Source organism: Myotis yumanensis, unplaced genomic scaffold (genome assembly GCF_028538775.1).
Source record: "Myotis yumanensis isolate MYYU_CA2020_CCGP unplaced genomic scaffold, mMyoYum1.0.hap1 SCAF_4, whole genome shotgun sequence".
NCBI lineage: Eukaryota > Metazoa > Chordata > Mammalia > Chiroptera > Vespertilionidae > Myotis > Myotis yumanensis.
The window spans coordinates 43,797,780-43,816,777 of record NW_027223755.1 but is presented as its reverse complement, the minus strand read 5'-3'; the positions used below and the strand labels follow the sequence as shown (position 1 = coordinate 43,816,777).

Here is an 18,998-nt window from a genome sequence, read left to right as displayed (position 1 = left end):
AATTATGTTTTAGCTACCAATTGTAGTCTATCAGAAAAATAATAAATAATGTGTTGCCACCTATAGGCAGAAACTTAATTTATTTATGACATACAGAAAAGCGTAATCTAAAAAGATAGTTCTGTTTTCCAACTCCTACAACTACCATTTTCAAACTTATTGCTTACATATTTACCTATTGTTATGATGTTGCCATTTCAGATGCCTGTGCCTTAAAGCATTTGTTTAAACTTTTATCATTTTGTTATATTATTTGTTTTTTATATGTCATTCAAATATAACATCTTATTAAAGTTCTGTGACTTCAGAAAATTTAAAGAGACCTGTTTAAACCAAATAATTTATCATATACTAAACTAACTGTTGTATCTTAGTTTACCTCTGTAGAGGGGGAAATTACCAATATTTGTTCCCAGGAATGAAAAGCTTCCCCTCCTACAATCTATTATCATTAGTCTTTGGTTTTGTGCCTTCTCTGTAATGATATAGGTTTGTTTCTCCTTTATTCTTTGCAGAGTGCTGCAGCAGCTCCCAGTCCAGTGCTAGGAAACATTCCCCCAGGAGATGGCATGCCAGTAGGTCCTGTACCACCAGGGTTCTTTCAGGTACTCAGAGAAACTCTGACTAGGAATGTTAAGGCATAGGAACTCCTGTTTGATTTTATTTAAAGATATGAAGGAGAGCGAGACTATTTTTATTCTTAAGATAAACATAATGCTGTGCAGCCAACTCTTGATTATTCAAAAACATTAGCCCTTCCTTCCTATATTATTGTCAAAACTTTATTCATTTATTTATTTTGCTATTTCATTGTTCAAGAAGAAAAAAAGGAGTTGAAATGCAAATTAGCCCATTAAGTGAACCATGGTAAAGGTTTGATAGGAGAAGAGGCTAAAGATGAAGTTCTGAAATGGATTTTAAATATCTAAGTTATCCATGTCTCCAGAGACTAAAGGTAATCAAGATTTGGCTGTACTTTAAAAAAATATGGCTAAATCATAACTATTTACTTATCAAGATTATAGGTTATATCAAAATATTTGAAAATCATTTTTGTGGCTTTTAAGCTGGAATTTTTATTAATATCATTACATCACATGTTAGCATTGTAAAATTTTAATAACTCTTATTTTAGCAATGATGATAGTGATTTAAGAATTACAGTACATCCCTTTTTAATTTTATGGCATCCACATCTTAAATTTGACAGTTTTCTAACCCAAACCAACAAAGATTTTGAAATTCATTTATTTTACTACCAGGTTAATTTTATACCACCCTTTGAGAAAATGAGGAAGAATTTAGGAGTTAAAAACTAGAGTTGAAGGCCTTATAGGAATTAATGTAATATGCTATAATAACAATATCTAACACAATAACTGCTTACTGTATGCCATGCTTTGTTCTAAATATTTTACATATATAAACTCTTAATCCTTACAATAACCCTAGATGTGAAGATGTATTATTATCATTGCCATTGCACAGATGGAAAAGCCAAGGCTTGGTAGATACAGTAGTTTGCACAAGGTCAGAAAGTAACAGGGCTGGGATTCAAATCAAGGCTTTCTGGACTTTTGTCATTAAATTTTCCTTTTAAAGTTTTAGTAGAGCATTACTCATAAAACATTTCTAGCTCATTTTTTTCCCCTCGTGTTCTTATTTCTCTTGCAAAGGATACATAAGGGGGTAGGTTGGGAAGGAAGCCCAATTCTTCCTAGGGTTAAACAAAGTATATAAAACTGGACATTTTCACTTTTACTTTTTGTAGAATGACCTATTCTCCTCTTACCTGTCTTCTGCCTTAATCTTGATGAGAGTAGTTGAAACAGTAAATGTGCTTTAATTATTTCAATGTGATAAATAGTTGAATCCTATTAGAAGCCAGGCACCGTGGCAGGCATCTAAAAATGAGTATACATAATATGTATCTTCCTGAAGTTCATTGTCTGGCCAGGGAGGCATTAAAGAGAAATAACTGTAATACAGCAAGATAAGTGCTGTAACAGAGGAAAATGTAACGTTCCGTGATGACCTAGAAGAGAGCTATTAAGTCTGCCTGAATTGGAGCTAAGAGGGGTTTGGAAAAAGTTATTCAGGAAAGAAGCAGAGGAATGATATTCCAGAAAGTGGGAACAGTATAAGCAAAAGTGGAGGCATCAGAATGACCCTGAGCGGAGGTGTTCAGAGTAATATACTCAGAAAGTAGAGGGAGCATAGGCAGGAGTTCCTGGACATGAAGTTGGGAAGATATCTTCCAGCACATTGAGAGGGGCCTTATATGCCACGTTAAAATGGGAGTCTTTATTCAGTAGGCCTGGAAGAGCTGTCAGACATCTTTTAGAACAGCGGTTCTCAACCTGTGGGTCGCGACCCCTTTGGCAGTCGAACGACCCTTTCACAGGGGTCGCCTAAGACCATCCTGCATATCAGATATTTACATTACGATTCATAACGGTAGCAACATTACAGTTATGAAGTAGCAACGAAAATAATTTTATGGTTGGGTCACAACATGAGGAACTGTATTTAAAGGGCCAGAAGGTTGAGAACCACTGTTTTAGAAGGACCTGAATTCAAACTATAGAGTGCAATCAGGCTTTGTTAGGCACCTATGATACAATTACATACAAAGCCCTTACCCTCAAAAAACTCTTGGTATGGTTAATGAGAGAGAGAGAGAGAGAGAGAGAGAGCAATTAGAGTATAGAAACAACATGGCCATATAAAATGAATAGAGTGTTCTCTTAGAGCAAATCAGAAGGCCACCAAACCCAATCTTGGGAGCAATCTTGGGAGGGGCATTTCAGGGAAATAGTAAATGAAATCCAATTGGCATCTAAAGATGAGTTTGGCAAAGGAGGCAGGGACAGAGAGAAAGAATATTCCAGGAAGAGGAAAAAGAATTTCAAAGACCCAGAGTGGAAAGCCGAGAGACCAAATGTAAAACCAGAGCTTAATTATTAGCTAAAGGGGTAGTGGCTAGTGATGAGTCTCCAGAGGAACCTTGAGGAGCCTTATAGATTAGTTATGCATTTGTACCTTGATCTTAAGGCCAGCAGTAAGCTATTGAAGGATTTTAAGCAGAAGAGAAGCTTGTCCATATTTGCAATTTTAGAAAAATCACACCGGTTGCAGTGTGTAGCCAGGATTGCAGTGGGACAAGCCTGAGGGTAGGGAGACTATTTAGGAGTCTGGTACAGTAATCCAGGGGAAATTTAATGATGGCCTGGACTGATCGTGTCAGTGAGTATGGAGAAGATGAACAGATAGGAGTGACAAATAAATGCGAGATTATGAGTGAAAGAACCCAAGAATAGTATCTGGTTTCTGGCTCTCATCTGGACAGGTGGAGGTTTCATTTTCTGAGATTGGGACCACAAATGAGGAGTAGGATTGAGGTGAACAGGTGAGGTTTCTGTGGGACCTCCAAGAGATATCTCTTAGACCAGTGAATTTACAGGTTTGAAGCCTAAGATAATGATCTAGGCTAGAGATAAAAATTGCAGGATTATCATTATATTAAGGGCACTTGAATCCACAGTGCCTTTATTAACTGTCCAGGGGGGAGTACAGAATGAGAGAGTGAGAGGAGAAACAACAGAACTCCAAACATACTAACACTCAAAAGATGAACAAGGGCAACGGAACTGGATGCAGGGTATCCGTTGGTTGGCTATTACAGTAGCCCAAAGAAGACATTTTGTGGACATATTCAAGAGCAGTGGCATTTACTGTATTCTAGTGGCTGGACCTTTAGTTTTCTTAACTGAAACTGTTGAAAACTAATTGGAAAGGAAGCAGCATTTCATAGTTATGTTTGCTAGGTCTCGGTTAACCAAATTAGGGGTAGAAAAGAGCTGGAGGAATCAAGAATGAATCTGAGGCTCAGCTGGCGTGGCTCAGTGGTTGAACATAGACCTGTAAACCAGGAGGTCACAGTTTGATTCCCAGTTGAGGCACATGCTCGAGTTGCAGGCTTGATCCCCAGAAAGGGACGTGCAGTCTCTATCATCATTGATGTTTCTATCTCTCTCTTCCTCTCCTTCTTCTCTGAAATCAATCAAAAAAATTTAAAAAATATAATGAATCTGAGATTCCACCTTTAGGCCTCTGGAAAATTTTAATTTTTTTTATCTGACTTAGGAAAGATAGGACTTAGAAAAAGTGTTAGATATATTTGAATTTGATACATGTCATCCCTCTATTCAGGGAGACCATTCCAGCTAATCCCAAATACTCTTTTTCCCGTTCAACAGGTTGAAATATGTCCAGTCTCCCTAGGAATGTCTCTCTGAAATATTGAATAATTCAAACCATCAAACTTTTAAAAAAGAAATAGGATGTATCTTTTGGTACATAGTCTGATCTTTTGGATCAGACTACTCAAGTATTTCCTAAATATCAGCATTGGTTTCCTACTGTGATTGGGCCATACTTCAGCATGATTCTGGCCATCCCCTTTGTTAGTGAAGAGTAGCTGCCTTCTCTGAGTAGAAATAGCAACAAACAATTATAATTTAAGTTCTAACACCAGTTTCTAGTTCAGTTCCAAAAAAAAATATTAAACTCCAGTAGTTACCTAGAGTATGAGAATAGTTTCAAATCCCCATCCTTAGTGAAGAAGTGTAAAGCCTATTTGGGGGCAGCTGGAATGGGACTAGAGCAGGAAAGAATTGAACCTATTAGAGTTTTAATGAATAAATGAAACTAACAAAAGAAGAATTTGGTGCGCGCTTTGGCAGCACATATACTAAAATTGGAACAATACGGAGAAGATTAGCATGGCCCCTGCGCAAGGATGACACACAAATTCGTGAAGTGTTCCATATTTAAAAAAAAAAAAAAAGAATTTGTAACTCGCATATAAAACACTGGATTTAGTAGTTTGGAACTTGACTTACTATGTGATCATATCATAAGAAGTACATTAAAATATTTCTCCTAAATAGACAAACATACTCCTTTTATCCCTGCTAACATTGCAAAACAGTCCCCTTCTTTTCTATCTCTGACTTAAATATATTACCAAGTGCAATTATCACAAACTAAGTTTGTGATTATGTAACAGCTCCATTTGAATAATAGCAATTAAACTCTAAAATGAATAATTATGATTAACACCTCATACATTTAACAAGTCCATCCTGGAAGGCAGTCCTGAGATTAGTGTCTTTCTATTTGTGAAAGATATTAACGTTGTTCATACTTACACTTAGATGTTTTTATTGAAATGGGAGAGCTTCTGTTGTTGAGTAGGAAACCAATTAAGTAAAATCAATGGGAATAGTTTGGCATGCAAAGGAGGTAGCAATTTGGTAAAATAAAGCCATCTAAATAAGTCACATATATTTATTTACTTTGAGTCTTTCATCAAAGGAATAATTTATATACAAAACCCTAAAATTCTCAAAGTGACCTACCATGGGACTGGAGAAGGGGTTTAGAGCAGCTTTCTTCAATTGGGAAGTCTTGCTACGGGGGTCAGAGGAAAGGAGACTTTCTTAAATTTCTACTAGGCTTCAAACCTAAATGTTTGTTGGCTTGTACGTTCATTTGTCAATGTTAGTGGAAGAAAATACAGCATTGTGGTGCGATGAACGTTCGCAAAATGGACTCAGTGCACTCAGAACAGAGTTTGTAATCCACCTCTCCTGACCCTGTGCTAGAGTCTTGTTCAGAAGTTTCGCTGTAACTAGCAAATCCGAATTATGTATTAAAAGAGTCAATCTGCTATTTATTCATTCTCATAGCATTCTCACTAAAAGAGAGGCAAAGTTTGATTCCTATAATTTTATTGTGTAGGCAGCAGTGTTCCTTGAACCAATTAGATTTTCTTCTCAGTTATGTATAATAATCAAAATAGTTTAGTAAAATGCGTAAAATAAAAAAGTTCTCATTCTTTTGTGCTTTAAAAAAATTAAGAGTTATTAACTCTCTTACCTTATGAAGTACCATAATTTTATAGTTTTGAGTAACAAGAAAACTTCTCTTGTGAATTTACTATAACTTGTACCACATTAAAAAATAAAAAAGAACATTTCTTGTTTCAACCAAAAAAATTGATTTTAGAGAGAGGAAGGGAGATAAAAACAATTAGAAACATGCATTGGTTGCCTCCTGCATGCCCCCTACTGGGATCTAGCCCAAAACTTGGGCGTATGCTCTGACCAGGAATCCAACCAGTAACCTCTTGGTTCATGGGTCAGTGCTCAACCATGGAGCCACATTTGCTGGGCCTATATCTTGTTTTTATCATTCTACTAAACATATATCTATTATATAAAACCACAATATAATATTTTAATAAATACTGATGTAGGTATCTTTGAACATAGACCTAATATGGGATATACTTGTAAATATCTAATTTTGATCTTTGTATAGCCTTTTGTTCATTGTTACCATATTATGTTTTATTTTGATTTTCATCTTGATACATTTACTGTATTATAGTCCCTGAATCTTTAGTTTTCTTAACTGAAACTGTTGCAAACTAATGGTCTATTGGTATTGGGTTGTACATTTAAGGCTTTGACATGAATAAGATTATAAATACTTGTTAAAGATAATGTGTACCAACTAATTTAGTTTCATACTAAGGTGGTCATCCATGTTTTAAAATCTGAATTGATCGCAGCTCTGATAAGGCAGGAAACATGTAGCGGCAGGTTTGTAAGGCATGTTTTCTTCACAGGCATGACGTGAGCAATGGTAAAGCTGTCTTGCCATCTAGTGGTGGTTTGCAGATGTCTCTACTCTTCAGGGTATGTTTTTCAAAGGTTTTATTTTTAGCAAGACTGCACTATAGCAGGCTGACCTAACACTTTGACATAGTAATAACGCAATAAGAAGAACAAAAATTAGAAAGAAATGTCCCCCTTTCTCCTTGGTGGTATTATTGATTAGAAAAAGCTCAGTATAAATCACTTACAATGAAGATAAAAACAAAGCTTAGCTTAGGGTAATAGTCAATATGTTAAAAGAAAAAAAGTTAAAATGAATCAAAAATGAGAAAAATGGTTATTTAATCTAACACTTGAAACTGAAAAAGAAAAACAAAAAGAAATGTTTTTGGCAAGCCCTGGTTGAATGTTTCTGGAGGTCGATTTATTTAACCTATTTCTGGAAATAAGCCCTGCATTTTGATGATACCTTCATAACTAAGTATACCCATCTGCTCTGCTATTCCTAATCAGACTCTGAGAATGCAGCTATTTTATTATCAGTTGGCACCTGGTTTACTGTATTATGTATACAATAGTTAAATAGTCTACATGCCTTCTCAGTTCCCTTCTGTTGTTATTAATCTTCATATTGTCTTCACTCCCAATGGTTTGTTTGTCTTTCCTCTTTCCTTCCTGACCATGGCTATTTCAGAAATTAGAAATACTCTAACCTCAGGAACTACTCCCTTTCCCTCTCCCAGAAGTTGTAGATACTATCTTTGATCTTAGATAACAAACTAAAAGATTAGTTTGAATATCTTTTCTTAGTTTGAATAAATAAGATACTGAAAATCTCAAGCAGAACTGACTTACTGAACTAACACTATCAATGTATATATAGTTTAAAAATTCCAACATTAAAAATAGCATTTCTCAGAACTAAATGCACCAGGATTTAGAGAATGGAGGTGGGCAAAGCTTACTTACTTATCAAATTACCTATCAAAGTTCAAGAAATAGAAATTAAGTTTCATTTTCTTACAAAATGTAATTTTGAAACTTTAAAGAGCAGAGATTCTAAATATTAAAAATAGAACAGGTCTTTCTCTAGTATAAAGATAAAAGCGGCCAACAGCTGGCTTTGATAATGCTTTCCTGCAGTTGTGGTAATAGTTTTTTCTGGCCTCAACTATTAAAATAAATTAAAACTGCGCAGCTTGAGCAACTAAGTGAGCTTTTTAACAAATTGCAGCTTCAAACAACTGAAGTCCTTGCAGCAGTGACTGGACGGACAGAGAGCTGAGGAGGGAGAGGCGGGCTTCGAGTCTTCACTGAGGTTTCCCTATCAGGATGGAATGAAATAGTTTTCTCTCAGAAATCCTTCTTTTTTGTTTATGTGTTTCTCTTCTGTAGGGAGAAGTTAGCTTGGCCATCCTAGACTAATACTGGTTTTGCTTTCACTTTCATGCTATAGGTGTCACGATATTTAATATTAAACAATAAAATACCATATTTTAAAATTTTACCTGTGGTGAGAGTTAATCTATTTTTCAAATAATTTGAAATTACAGTTTTTCTTTTGAAAAATATCTAACTGAAAATTTTCCCAGAGTGCTGAAATTTTAATAAGAGCCCCGTGGGGTGCAATATATATACCAAATAGCAAACATGCAAAAGCTATTTATAACACAATTTAATTTTTTATTTAAGTTTGGTTACAGAAATAAAAATGGTCTATTGTTTGAGAAACTAAAGATAAGGAATAATATAAATTTTCTATGTAGGTGGGATAGATTTGTCTTAAGTATACATTAGGATGCTTTCAACTTTTTAAAAAATGGCTTATCATTAGGTAGTACTCAGGAATAACTTATTTTATATTCTGTATCAGGGATCCACAAAACGTGAGAGCCAGCTGGCGAATATTTTAGACTTTAAAAGCACATCTCCTCAACTCTGTTGTTGTGAAAAAGCAGACATAGGCACTATGTAAACTAAGAAGCATGGCTGTTCCAGTAAAACATTATTTACAAAAACGAGTGGTGGGCCAGAGCTAGCCCATGAGCCATGATTTGTCCACTCCTGTTCTATAGGAATATGGTCACCACGCGATAGCCTGTAAGAGACCCAGCAGGTGGGGTCCAGAGCACTTTCTCCAAGTGTATTCTGTGCACTGCAGATGTGAGTCCTGGAAGTCACCTACTCCTAGTGTGTCCAAGTTCTTGGGAGTGGGGGTGTAGGACTAGAAATCCTTTATGTTTTGTTGTTTAGTTTTGTTTTTAACAGATGAATCTTCCAAACTGAAATTTGAGAACCACTGGCTAAGATTGCTGATAGTATTCAGCAACAAATATTGCTGCACCCCCCACCCCCACCCACTAGAGTTTCTACTGCAGTAAACAAGATAAATAGAAATCCCTGCCCATATAGAACTCAGAGTCTACTAAGGGAGACAGTCAATAAACAAAGTAAATATTTTAAAACATATGATATGTTGGATGATGGTCAGGGCTAGGGAGAAAAATGAAAACGAAAAGGAAAGTAGGAAGCCTTGCAGAAATTTGGGGTAAGGTGGCCAGAGAACTTGTCGAGAAGATGCCATTTAAGTAAAGACCCAAAGGAAATGAAGGAGCATGCAGTCAATATCTGGGAGGACTGTGCTAGGCTGAGAGACAGGAAAGCATAAAGCCCCTGAGTTCAAAGCATGGCTGGCTTTTTGCAGGGACAAGAAGGTCTGGGTAGCTAAAGTGGAATGTCAGCTGGGGAGAAGAGTTAGATATGAAGTCTTAGATAACAGGAAGCCTTATCAGGTAGTCTTTATAGGTCATTGTAGGGATTTCGGGTTTAACTCCGATTAGAAGGTTTGAACAGGGTTATCGTGGCTGCTATGTCCAGATTAATCTGTAGGAGGGAAGGATGGGAACAGGGAGACTAGTTTGGATGTCATTGCAAAATTCTGACAAGAAATTATTATGGCCTGGACTAAGAGGGTAGCAATGGTAAGAAATGATTGGATTCTACATATATTATGAAGCTAGAGCTAACAGATTTTGGTGACGGTTGGGACTTGTGTTAGGAGGGGAAAGGCTAAATCAAGGGTGCCTGGTCAGCTGGAAATATGGAGTTGACATTCCTCATGTAGGTAAAACTTCAAGAGGAGGTGTGAGGGGAAATAAATTTAATTTTGAATTTAAGATTAAGATGACTATTAGATATTCACAAGAGGTTGAATAGGGAACAAGATATCAACGTTTGGAGTTATATGTTTAAGGCTTGGGCTAGAGATGTAATTTGGAGAGTCGTTAGCATATGGGTGATAATTAAAGCTGTGAGCCTGGATAACATCACCAAGATAGTGAGTATAGATAGAGATAGGAGCTCTACAAAGATCCCCGGCATTCTGATGTTAGGAAGTCAGGGAGCTGAGGAGGAACCAGCAAAGAAGAATGAGAAGGAGCAGCCCACGAGATTGGAAGAAAACCAGGCAATGCGCTGTCCTGGAAGCCAAAAAAAAAAGTTTCAAGGAGAAGAGAAATGATCTGCTGTGTAAATGCTGCTATAGTCCAAACTGGTTGAGGACTGACAGTTGACCACTGGCTTTAACAAGAAGGTCATTGGTGGCCTTGCTAAGGCAGTTTCAGTGGAGTGAGGGGATGAAACCCTCATTAAAGTGGACTCAGATAAGCTGGAAAGAAACTAGAGTCAACAAGTATGTCCAACTCTTTCAAAGAGTTTTGCACTAAAGGGAAAGAGAAATGAGGCAATAGCTGGAGGGAGATCAGAGAGGTCAGAGAAATGCTGCTGGGAGTGAAGTGTCAGCTGTCATAAACTGTTCATCCCCATGGAGGGACAGCTCTGCTGGCACCTGTGGGAAGAGAGTGTGGATAGCCTATTGCCAGGTGTCATCCATCTACCAGCAATCAGGTATAATCTGGAGTCTAAGTTATAATTCCAGGGAATAGAGTAATCAGATGTCCTTTGTACACAGTAGGATACTTATCAAGAAGGAGTAAAAATAATTGATTACTTAGAATTCCCCCAAATGTGAATACCGTTTTCTGGCATTTTTATATCCTATAAACGATTTCTGACATTACAAACACTTTTGACATCTGTAAATATTTTTCTACTTGAATTTGTCTTTTAAGTTTTATTTTGTACATCTATTTAAGACACTCGTATTCAAAAATGTATATTTTTAAATTGGAGATGGAGAAATAACTTTAGTTTGTACAAGTTGAATTCGCTCATCTTGCTTATTTTTATACTTTTTAACGTTAGTCAAATTAGTAAACTCTACTTTCAAAAGACTTTTTTGGCGCATTAGTAATTTAGAAAGTCTTTCTGTTCTATAGAAAGACCATTTTATATAGTTTAGACATGAGTAATTTCAAGTATAGACTTCATGTTTACAGGTGAATATGAGAATACCACTTTATTTCTAAAGAAAGTAAAAATATACAGGGGTGAGCAAAAGCAGGTTTACAGTTGTGAGTACACGAAACAGAGTTTATTTTCTATTGTTTATTAATTATTGTATTATTTATTTGTATTAAAACTGTAAATCTACTTTTTCCCACTCCTGTATACAATCTGCCACTTGTATCAGAACACCAATCCCATAGGACAGTTTCTTTAACAAATGTTATCATTGCATGTGAATTTGAAGGCACTCCTAATCAGTAGAAATTTTCCTAGCATATCACGATGTTCAAAGGATCAGGCAAAGTAGCATTTTTCTTTTGCAGTGGAACATTTAGGTAAACGATCTGTCTCACACACTTGCATCTGGAACGAGTTTAGATGGAAGTCTGGCTATAAAATGAGGAAAAGAAAGAAGGGTACACTTTTGCATTCTTTAATGAAAAATTAAGAGTGGCTTATAAAAATTATCGTTTCAACTTCTTTTTTGGTTGAGTCAGTGATAACTTATCCTAAATGATAAATCTCAAATATTTCTTTTCATACCTATAGTGTTGTTTTTTAATACACTAAGGTCGATCTGTCCTTGTGACTTCAGTCAGCAGCGGGAGGCAGCACAGAGCTAACTTAGCATAGGATTCCACCTACTTGTCCCATGGACACCAGAAAAATGTGTCTGTGCATGTTTGTGAGTATAAATCAATCTAAAACAAAATATTAAAGTTTTTGTAGAATATCATCAAACTTACATAGTTTATTAGACCAGCAGCCAGCACAGTCCCCATTCACAATCCACAAGTCCATTGTCACACACCTGTATCTAATATATAGTAATGAAGGCTTCAGAAATAGAATCTTTTTGAAAAGGCCCATAATGTAAATTAGCAATTTTGATGCTTAGACTAAATCCATATCAAAAGTATAACTCAGTGCTGAATTGCCAAAATAACATCTAGGAAACTGGGTCTGTTAATATTTTGCAGTCACTTTATGAGTTGCTTTAATTGTGTTGATGATGATAGAATATCTAAGATGTATGAGACATAAACTACATATTTATGCTTATCAGCAGAATATGCCAGCACAAGTATGTCATTTTGTGAGCTAAATTAGTTTAATACTAGTTGGAATTAAAATGTGTTAATCAAGAGTGTCTTATTCACTAGGGTGTCAGTAATGTCTGATGGAGATTGTCATGAAAAACAGAAAAGAAACTAGACCAATTAAAATACATAAATTGTAAAGTAACTTTGACAAAATTCATTTGCTGCATAATTTAGGCTTCATTACTTTTCTACAGAAAAAAATACTCATGAAGAAAACTCACAAAGCATCTCATGGAATTATAAATATAAAAATATGTGAATGTTCTTACTATGTATAAGATGTCTGAAATGAAATGTTAAGTCACAACATTCTGTAATGATTTTTCAAAATAATATTCTCAGTAGCACATGACTTTAAGAAACAACACACTTAAGAAAAAAGATTGTCTCCTAAGGGAAATATAGAATAGCAAAATAGAGAATAGAAATCTGTATAGGAAAATCATGCACAGCGAAGAAAACTGTGCATTAACTAAAAAAATGGACACAGACTGAATAAAAAGTAATATTTAGTTTTTTTAAGTTTATGCTTTTTGATAAATCTTACAGTGGATATATTTATATTAATTTTCCAGGACTATAGGTAAATATTCATAACCTTTCATATTTATCATTTTCTAAAATTATGTTTGGGAGTTTTTTCCCTTGAAAGATATTAGAATAATTTTTGTCATAGAGTATGTCTTATTCCCTTCTGTCTGCTTAAAACAGTACATCGAAATATCAGAAGAAAGATTAAATGTGTCTAAAGCCATGCCTGCCCAGGACCAATAAGCTAGATACTTGATCGTTATGTAATTAATGGAATTACTGAAGATAACCCATATTTTGTCAAGTTCTATATTACTTTGTACTTTGTGTTTCTGCCTAAATGCTGATTAATTTTTGGCAAATAACCATTTTCTAACAGATTTTTGGACTCAAGATGGTTATGTGCTAAAGACAATTTGATATGAAGGCAGCAAATGTCTAATGTTCTTACTCAAATCTGAGCCTTTTTTTAATGGAAAGAAAATATATAAGCTGTGGGGGAAGGGAAATTTTTCCCTCTTTTCCCTGTTCTTCTGGCTGGTCTAATCAAATTGACATGAGACAGATAACAGATGAAAAAATCAAATTTACTGCATATGTAATACAGGGTTCCATAACAATATGAGACCTGAGGAAACCAGGCAGTTGAGTTTTATATGTCATATTGAGCTAAGGAGGTGGGGGGGGGGGGGGGGGGCGGCGGGTAATGGGTTGAGGCTCCACAAGGGAGGAAGGCAATTCACAATTCGCATGGAGATGGAAAATAAATGTTTGGGCCATCTTTAACAATGGGACACAGAGCACTTTGATCAAAGGGACCTTGCTAGATTCCTCCCTGTCACATACTACTTCATATTACACTTACCTCTGTGTCCCATTGTTACCTATTATGAGAGTTCCCTTCCTGGAGCAGGTCCTCTATCTAATTCTCTTTTAGGCAGTTAGGGGGAAGATCAAAGGTTCTTCCTGAGTCTCAATTTTTTAAAAATAACCAGCTTAAAATGATCAATACCTCAAAGAGGTATATTTTGGAGTGACAAACTTTGTTCCCTTTCAGCTAAAACATATTTCTGAGACCTAAGAATTATAGCTTTTTGATAGTTTAGTCTGCAAAGACTGTCTCATGTATAAACACAGCACTTTATGAGACAAACTGTGAGATAAGCTGCTATATGGAGTTCTTAGCAGTTTTCATGGCTGGCCTACGCTTCAGAAAAAGATCACTAAGGTACCATACTTTCTTTGCCAAATCATACCTAAATTAAGCTGACATTCTTTTTTGCCAGAGTTATGACTAAATATTAGTACTCTATAAAACTGCCTAAGAATTATTATTTTAAACTCTGCACCCCAGAAATAGTAAGATAAACCTGAAAGCAGTAGAATAGAATAAAAGGCCTTATTACTCATCTATATTGTAAGTTCTCTTATATGTTGTTGATATGTATATTGTAATTATAATTCAGTATCTTCTTGTTCTCTCCAACACTTGTTCATTGCCTACTTTTATTAGGTCCTCTGGAAGATAGAATGTATCCTACTTAAGCCAGCAGAATTTCTCCCTCTATACATATTTTATAAGCATTTTCCCTAGAAAACCAGGTATCCTATGCCAATACTGTGGCTTACAGTTTATCATATCAATAGATACTAGCTGTTTTTAACAAGACAATAAACTGGTCAGGTGAGATTTTATACACGAGAACCAAGCTTTATTACATCTTTTGCTGGTTTTTACAGTCTTCCATCAATGTTGCTCATTCACTGGGTCCATGAGCCAGCTGTGGAACCAACCAAATATTTATTGAATGCTACTCTGTACATGCCCTCCCAGAATGTGCTAACTGCTTCCTTTCGAAACCTCATTAGAAGTTATCACATTATAATGAACAGTTTGATTACAATGATGATACTCTTCTAATAATACCACATCCATTTGCCACCATTCCCCACCCAGCTTCTACTATTCCCTGTTGGCATTTGACTTTCAAAACACAGACTACTAAGACTACATATATTATCAAAGCTCCACCAAAAATGTTCAAGAAAAGAGAGATAAAGCTTAGTGAATGTATTTATTTCAGTTGTCACATTTCTTTTCCTCCAGTAAATCCAGATCACATGCTAATTAGTGCTTTCTATGCAAATTAACTTGCTTACCTGAAATACCACTGCCTCTTCAGCTTTTCATGGTTGAGTGGTAGCCAGGGTAAAGAATTCTACATTAAGTGAATGGTTGCACAGTTGCTGGGAGGCCTAGGAAGAAGTGCGAAGTCAGACAATTTATTTGTGGTCAGTTGGTTGTAAGAATGAAGTATGTGTACCTGCGTTTATTCTATAAATGTATTGCAGTAGTAGAATGTTACAGCAGTAAGAAAACTAAAGTGCTAGTTAAGAAATTTGGTCTGTTATACATGAAATAAGCTATTAAACTCTACAGAGCAAAACTTTCTACTCTACAAATATGTCAAAGGGCATATTCAAATAAAATTATAAAATTCCGATTTTACTTTAATTGTATAATAAAGAACTTGTAAAACTTCAAGGGATTTTGTGAAGAAGTCATTTTTGAAGTGAGTGTTCATTTGCTAAGTTGTTTTGAAGTTCATACTTTTTAAAACTTGGTAATTGTGTAGTATTTCTTTCAGTCATTTAGGAAGATATTATTCATTATTCTTTTCAAAATTAGAAGCAAATTGCACATGAATAATTTTGTCCTCAAAAAAGTTCCAAGTTACTTTGAATTACATAAATTGTGCATAATTATATACTTTAGAATATACCTCAGACTTCTAAATTTTCAGAAGCATAAAGTAAATGCTACATTTGTTCCCTCTAAAGAAGTTAGTGTTATTCTTCTCTTCATCACTGATATGTTCTAAATTATGCTCATAAAATAAGACATAGTATATAGAAAGTGGTTAAATGATTGGTATTTTTTAAAAACTTTTATTTATTAACTAGCGGCCCCGTGCACAAAAATTTGTGCACTCGGGGCCTGGGGGGGGGGGAGTGGTCCCCCAGCCCGGCCTGTGCCCTCGCACAGTCTGGGACCCCTCGGGAGATAATGACCTGCTGGCTTAGGCCTGCTCCCGGGTGGCAGAGGGCAGGCCCAATTCCTAAGTGCAGCCCCTGGTCAGGCTCAGAGCAGGGCCGATTGGGGAGTTGGGGCACCGCCCCATCATGCACAGAGCAGGGCAGATCGGGAGGTTGCAATGCCACCCTCAGTCACGCTCAGGGTAGGGCCGATTGGGGGATTGGGGCACCGCCCCCTGTCACACTCAAGGCAGGGTCGATGGGGAGGTTGCGGCGCCACCCCCTGTCACGCACAGAGCAGGGCTGATCAGGGGGTTGAGGAGCTCCCCACTGTCACTCACAGAGTAGGGCCGATAGGGGAGTTGGGGCACCGCCCCCTGTCACATACAGAGCAGGGCGGATCAGGGGGTTGGGGTGCTGCACCCTGTCACACTCAGGGCAGGGCCAATGGGGAGGTTATGGCTCTACCCTGTCACACACAGAGCAAGGCCCGTGGAGGGGGGTTGGGACGCCACCCTCTATCACCCACAGAGCAGGGCCGATCAGGGGGTTGGGGCGCCGCCACTGTCACACTCGGGGCAGGGCCGATGGAGAGGTTATGGCTCTACCCTGTCACACACAGAGCAGGGCCCATGGGGGGGGAGGGGGTTGGTGTGCTGCACCCTGTCAAACACAGAGCTGCAGGGCAATCAGGGGATTGGGGAGCTCCCCCCTATCAGGCACAGAGCAGGGCTGATCAGGGGGTTGGGGTGCCTTCCCCTGTCACGAACAGAGCAGGGTGGATAGGGAGGTTGTGGCCCCGCCCTCTGTCACACACAGAGCTACAGGGCGATCAGGGGTTTTGGGCGCTGCCCCCTGTCACACTGATCCCGGTGCCGGGAGGCATATTACCCTTTTACTTTATAGAATAGAGGCCTGGTGCATGAGTAGGGGCTGGCTGGTTTGCCCTGAAGGGTGTCCTGGATCAGGGTGGGGGTCCCCACTGGGGTGCCTGGCCAGTCTGGGTGAGGGGCTGAGGGCTGTTTTCCAGAAGCAAGTGACTGAAGCTTCCAACCGCTCCTTGTTTTCTTTCTTTTTTTTTTTATTCTGGGCCAGCTTTAGCTCTGAGGCCTCGCCGCTGAAAACATCGATACAATGTTGCTAAAGCCCGGCTGACTGAAAGCCGGTTTCTGGGCTTTTGTTTATTTTCTTATTTGCAACATAGTAGATAGTTGCTTAGAGTTGCAACTGAGAGGCCGGAAAGTGAGGCGGGGAAGTTGGAGTCCTCCTTCACTGCAGCAAGCAAGCCTCATGTTCGCTTCCAGCTGCCTGGCTGCCGGCCGCCATCTTGGCTGACAGTTAATTTGCATATACTCACTGATTAGCCAATGAAAAGGGTAGCGGTCGTACGCCAATTACCATGTTTCTCTTTTATTAGTGTAGATGATTAAAATTTTTCTATATCAACTTGTTCTTAAACACTAAGAGTTAAAGGGTTTCTAAAGTCATGTTGAATATTTAAAATATGATTTAAGGTGATTTATACATTGCTATATCAATTTTAAGGATCTAGGAAATACCAATTTTATAGATAAATTACATTTTGCCGCCTCACATTAAGGTGATGACTGCCTGATACGGTTTTGTGTTCTTTCCTCTGAAGTGGGTTTTCTACATATCAAGGCACATGTCTCCCCGCAGTGTACTTTATGACATGGTGTGAACAATGTGCAAAGGAAGTAGAGGGAAAGGAGCCTAGGAAGATTCTTTAAAGAGGCAGTGACATTTAAACTGGCCCTTGGAGGATTAATAGAAATTTACTTGGCAGAGAAAGGAGAGTACAGAGTATTCTCAAGAAATAGAGAATATTCTGCTGTGGATAAATCATATTTATAGGTTTTTTTAAAAGCTATTAATGTTAGAAAATGTTAACAACATTTGAGCAATGTAAGATGTCTACTTTGATCTTGTAAGGAGTGAGGGCCTAAAATGGTCCTTATCACCTGTAATTTTAGTACTGATAAATTATTTATGAAACCATTCCCTTGGAGGGAGGTCTGGGATCTTCAGAGAAGGAAAGAATTGGACTGAGAAATCTACCTCCAACTAGTGTGGGGAAAGAGGAAGGACTGGTTGCTTCTGATCTTAGGGATTGAGATAAAACACTAAGTTGCCTGTGGAAGACCATGTAAGAGGGAGACTACTGCTTCCCACTAGCAGAAAGGGCAATGAGGAAAGGAAAATCTCTCTTTAGAAAACAGAATGTAAGAAAAGCAGAAGTGTAGAAGTCCATGAATAATTCTTGACATAATGGAAACTAACAATCTTTTAAAATTGAATGACATTTATGCTGAAGTAAATTATGATTATAAATGTTGTGTTGTTCTTTAAGAGACTATTTTGAGGAAATGAGATGGACACTTGATTTGTATTTCTGTTAGTCTTCTTCCCTTTCAATTTGTCATCAAATATTTATTGATTTTTCTGACTTTGTATATATTTTTATTCACTTTGAGTTATCCCATTCATTCTGGGCAGACAACTTAAAAACATAGAAACAAGAATTTATGCCTGTAAATGTAGTTTCCAGTTCACAATGCTAACTGTACTACTCTATTTATCATATAAAGAATCTTACTCCATGAATTTTGTCAATTTGGAAAACTTTTTAATAGCTCTATAAACTAGGGATGATGTAATATGACTTTTGAGGGAAGGCACCAGATTGAAATATTATTTTCTTCGAGTTTTCATCGATACTTGCCATTTGGTGAAGAGAACATTCTATTTGTTCCAGATTAGTGGACTGATGGTAGAAAACAATTTTCCCAGAAAGTTGTTTCTCCTATTAATTACAAGACTGTGAACCTTGAAAAATCCTAAGCAGAGGACAGCGATCCTTATCTGCTTTATTCACTGATATGTCCAACCACTAGAACAGTGCCTTCGTAGGTATTTAATAAATATTTGTTGAATGAACTAATCTCTAGCACACCTTCTAATCAATAAGTACAGCTTTTAAAATTCTCCATATTGACATTTGCTCTGAACAAAGGGCATAATTGTTTGTTGGAGTATTTTTTTCTTCAAGTGGGTTTTCCATTTTCTCTGGAAATGGAAATAAGTTTTTCCAGCTCCTCAATAAAAGTGGTTTGTGCCTTAGGAACATATGCTTATAACTCCACCCCTCCCCCCTCCCCACTCCCACACACTTCAAATACTTATAGATATTTACAATACACTAATATTTATACTT

The 18,998-nt window shown here is 37.2% G+C and overlaps 1 protein-coding gene and 1 non-coding gene across 11 annotated transcripts in view; both read left to right on the top strand.

Annotated features, from left to right (window-relative positions):
* SSBP2 (single stranded DNA binding protein 2) overlaps nt 1-18,998 on the top strand; it is a 214,780-nt gene that overhangs the window by 141,960 nt on the left and 53,822 nt on the right. For 5 of the 10 annotated variants that reach the window (XM_070412280.1, XM_070412277.1, XM_070412274.1 and 2 more), the window contains exon 5: nt 516-605. The exons of the other annotated variants lie outside the window; for them this stretch is intronic. In XM_070412280.1, the coding sequence (XP_070268381.1) occupies nt 516-605 (90 nt within the window). The remainder of the gene's footprint in view (nt 1-515; nt 606-18,998) is intronic. 10 annotated transcript variants of the gene reach the window in all.
* On the top strand, nt 4,734-4,836 carry LOC139009725 (U6 spliceosomal RNA). Its single transcript, XR_011471426.1, has one exon. It is a non-coding gene; the product is annotated as a U6 spliceosomal RNA (small nuclear RNA).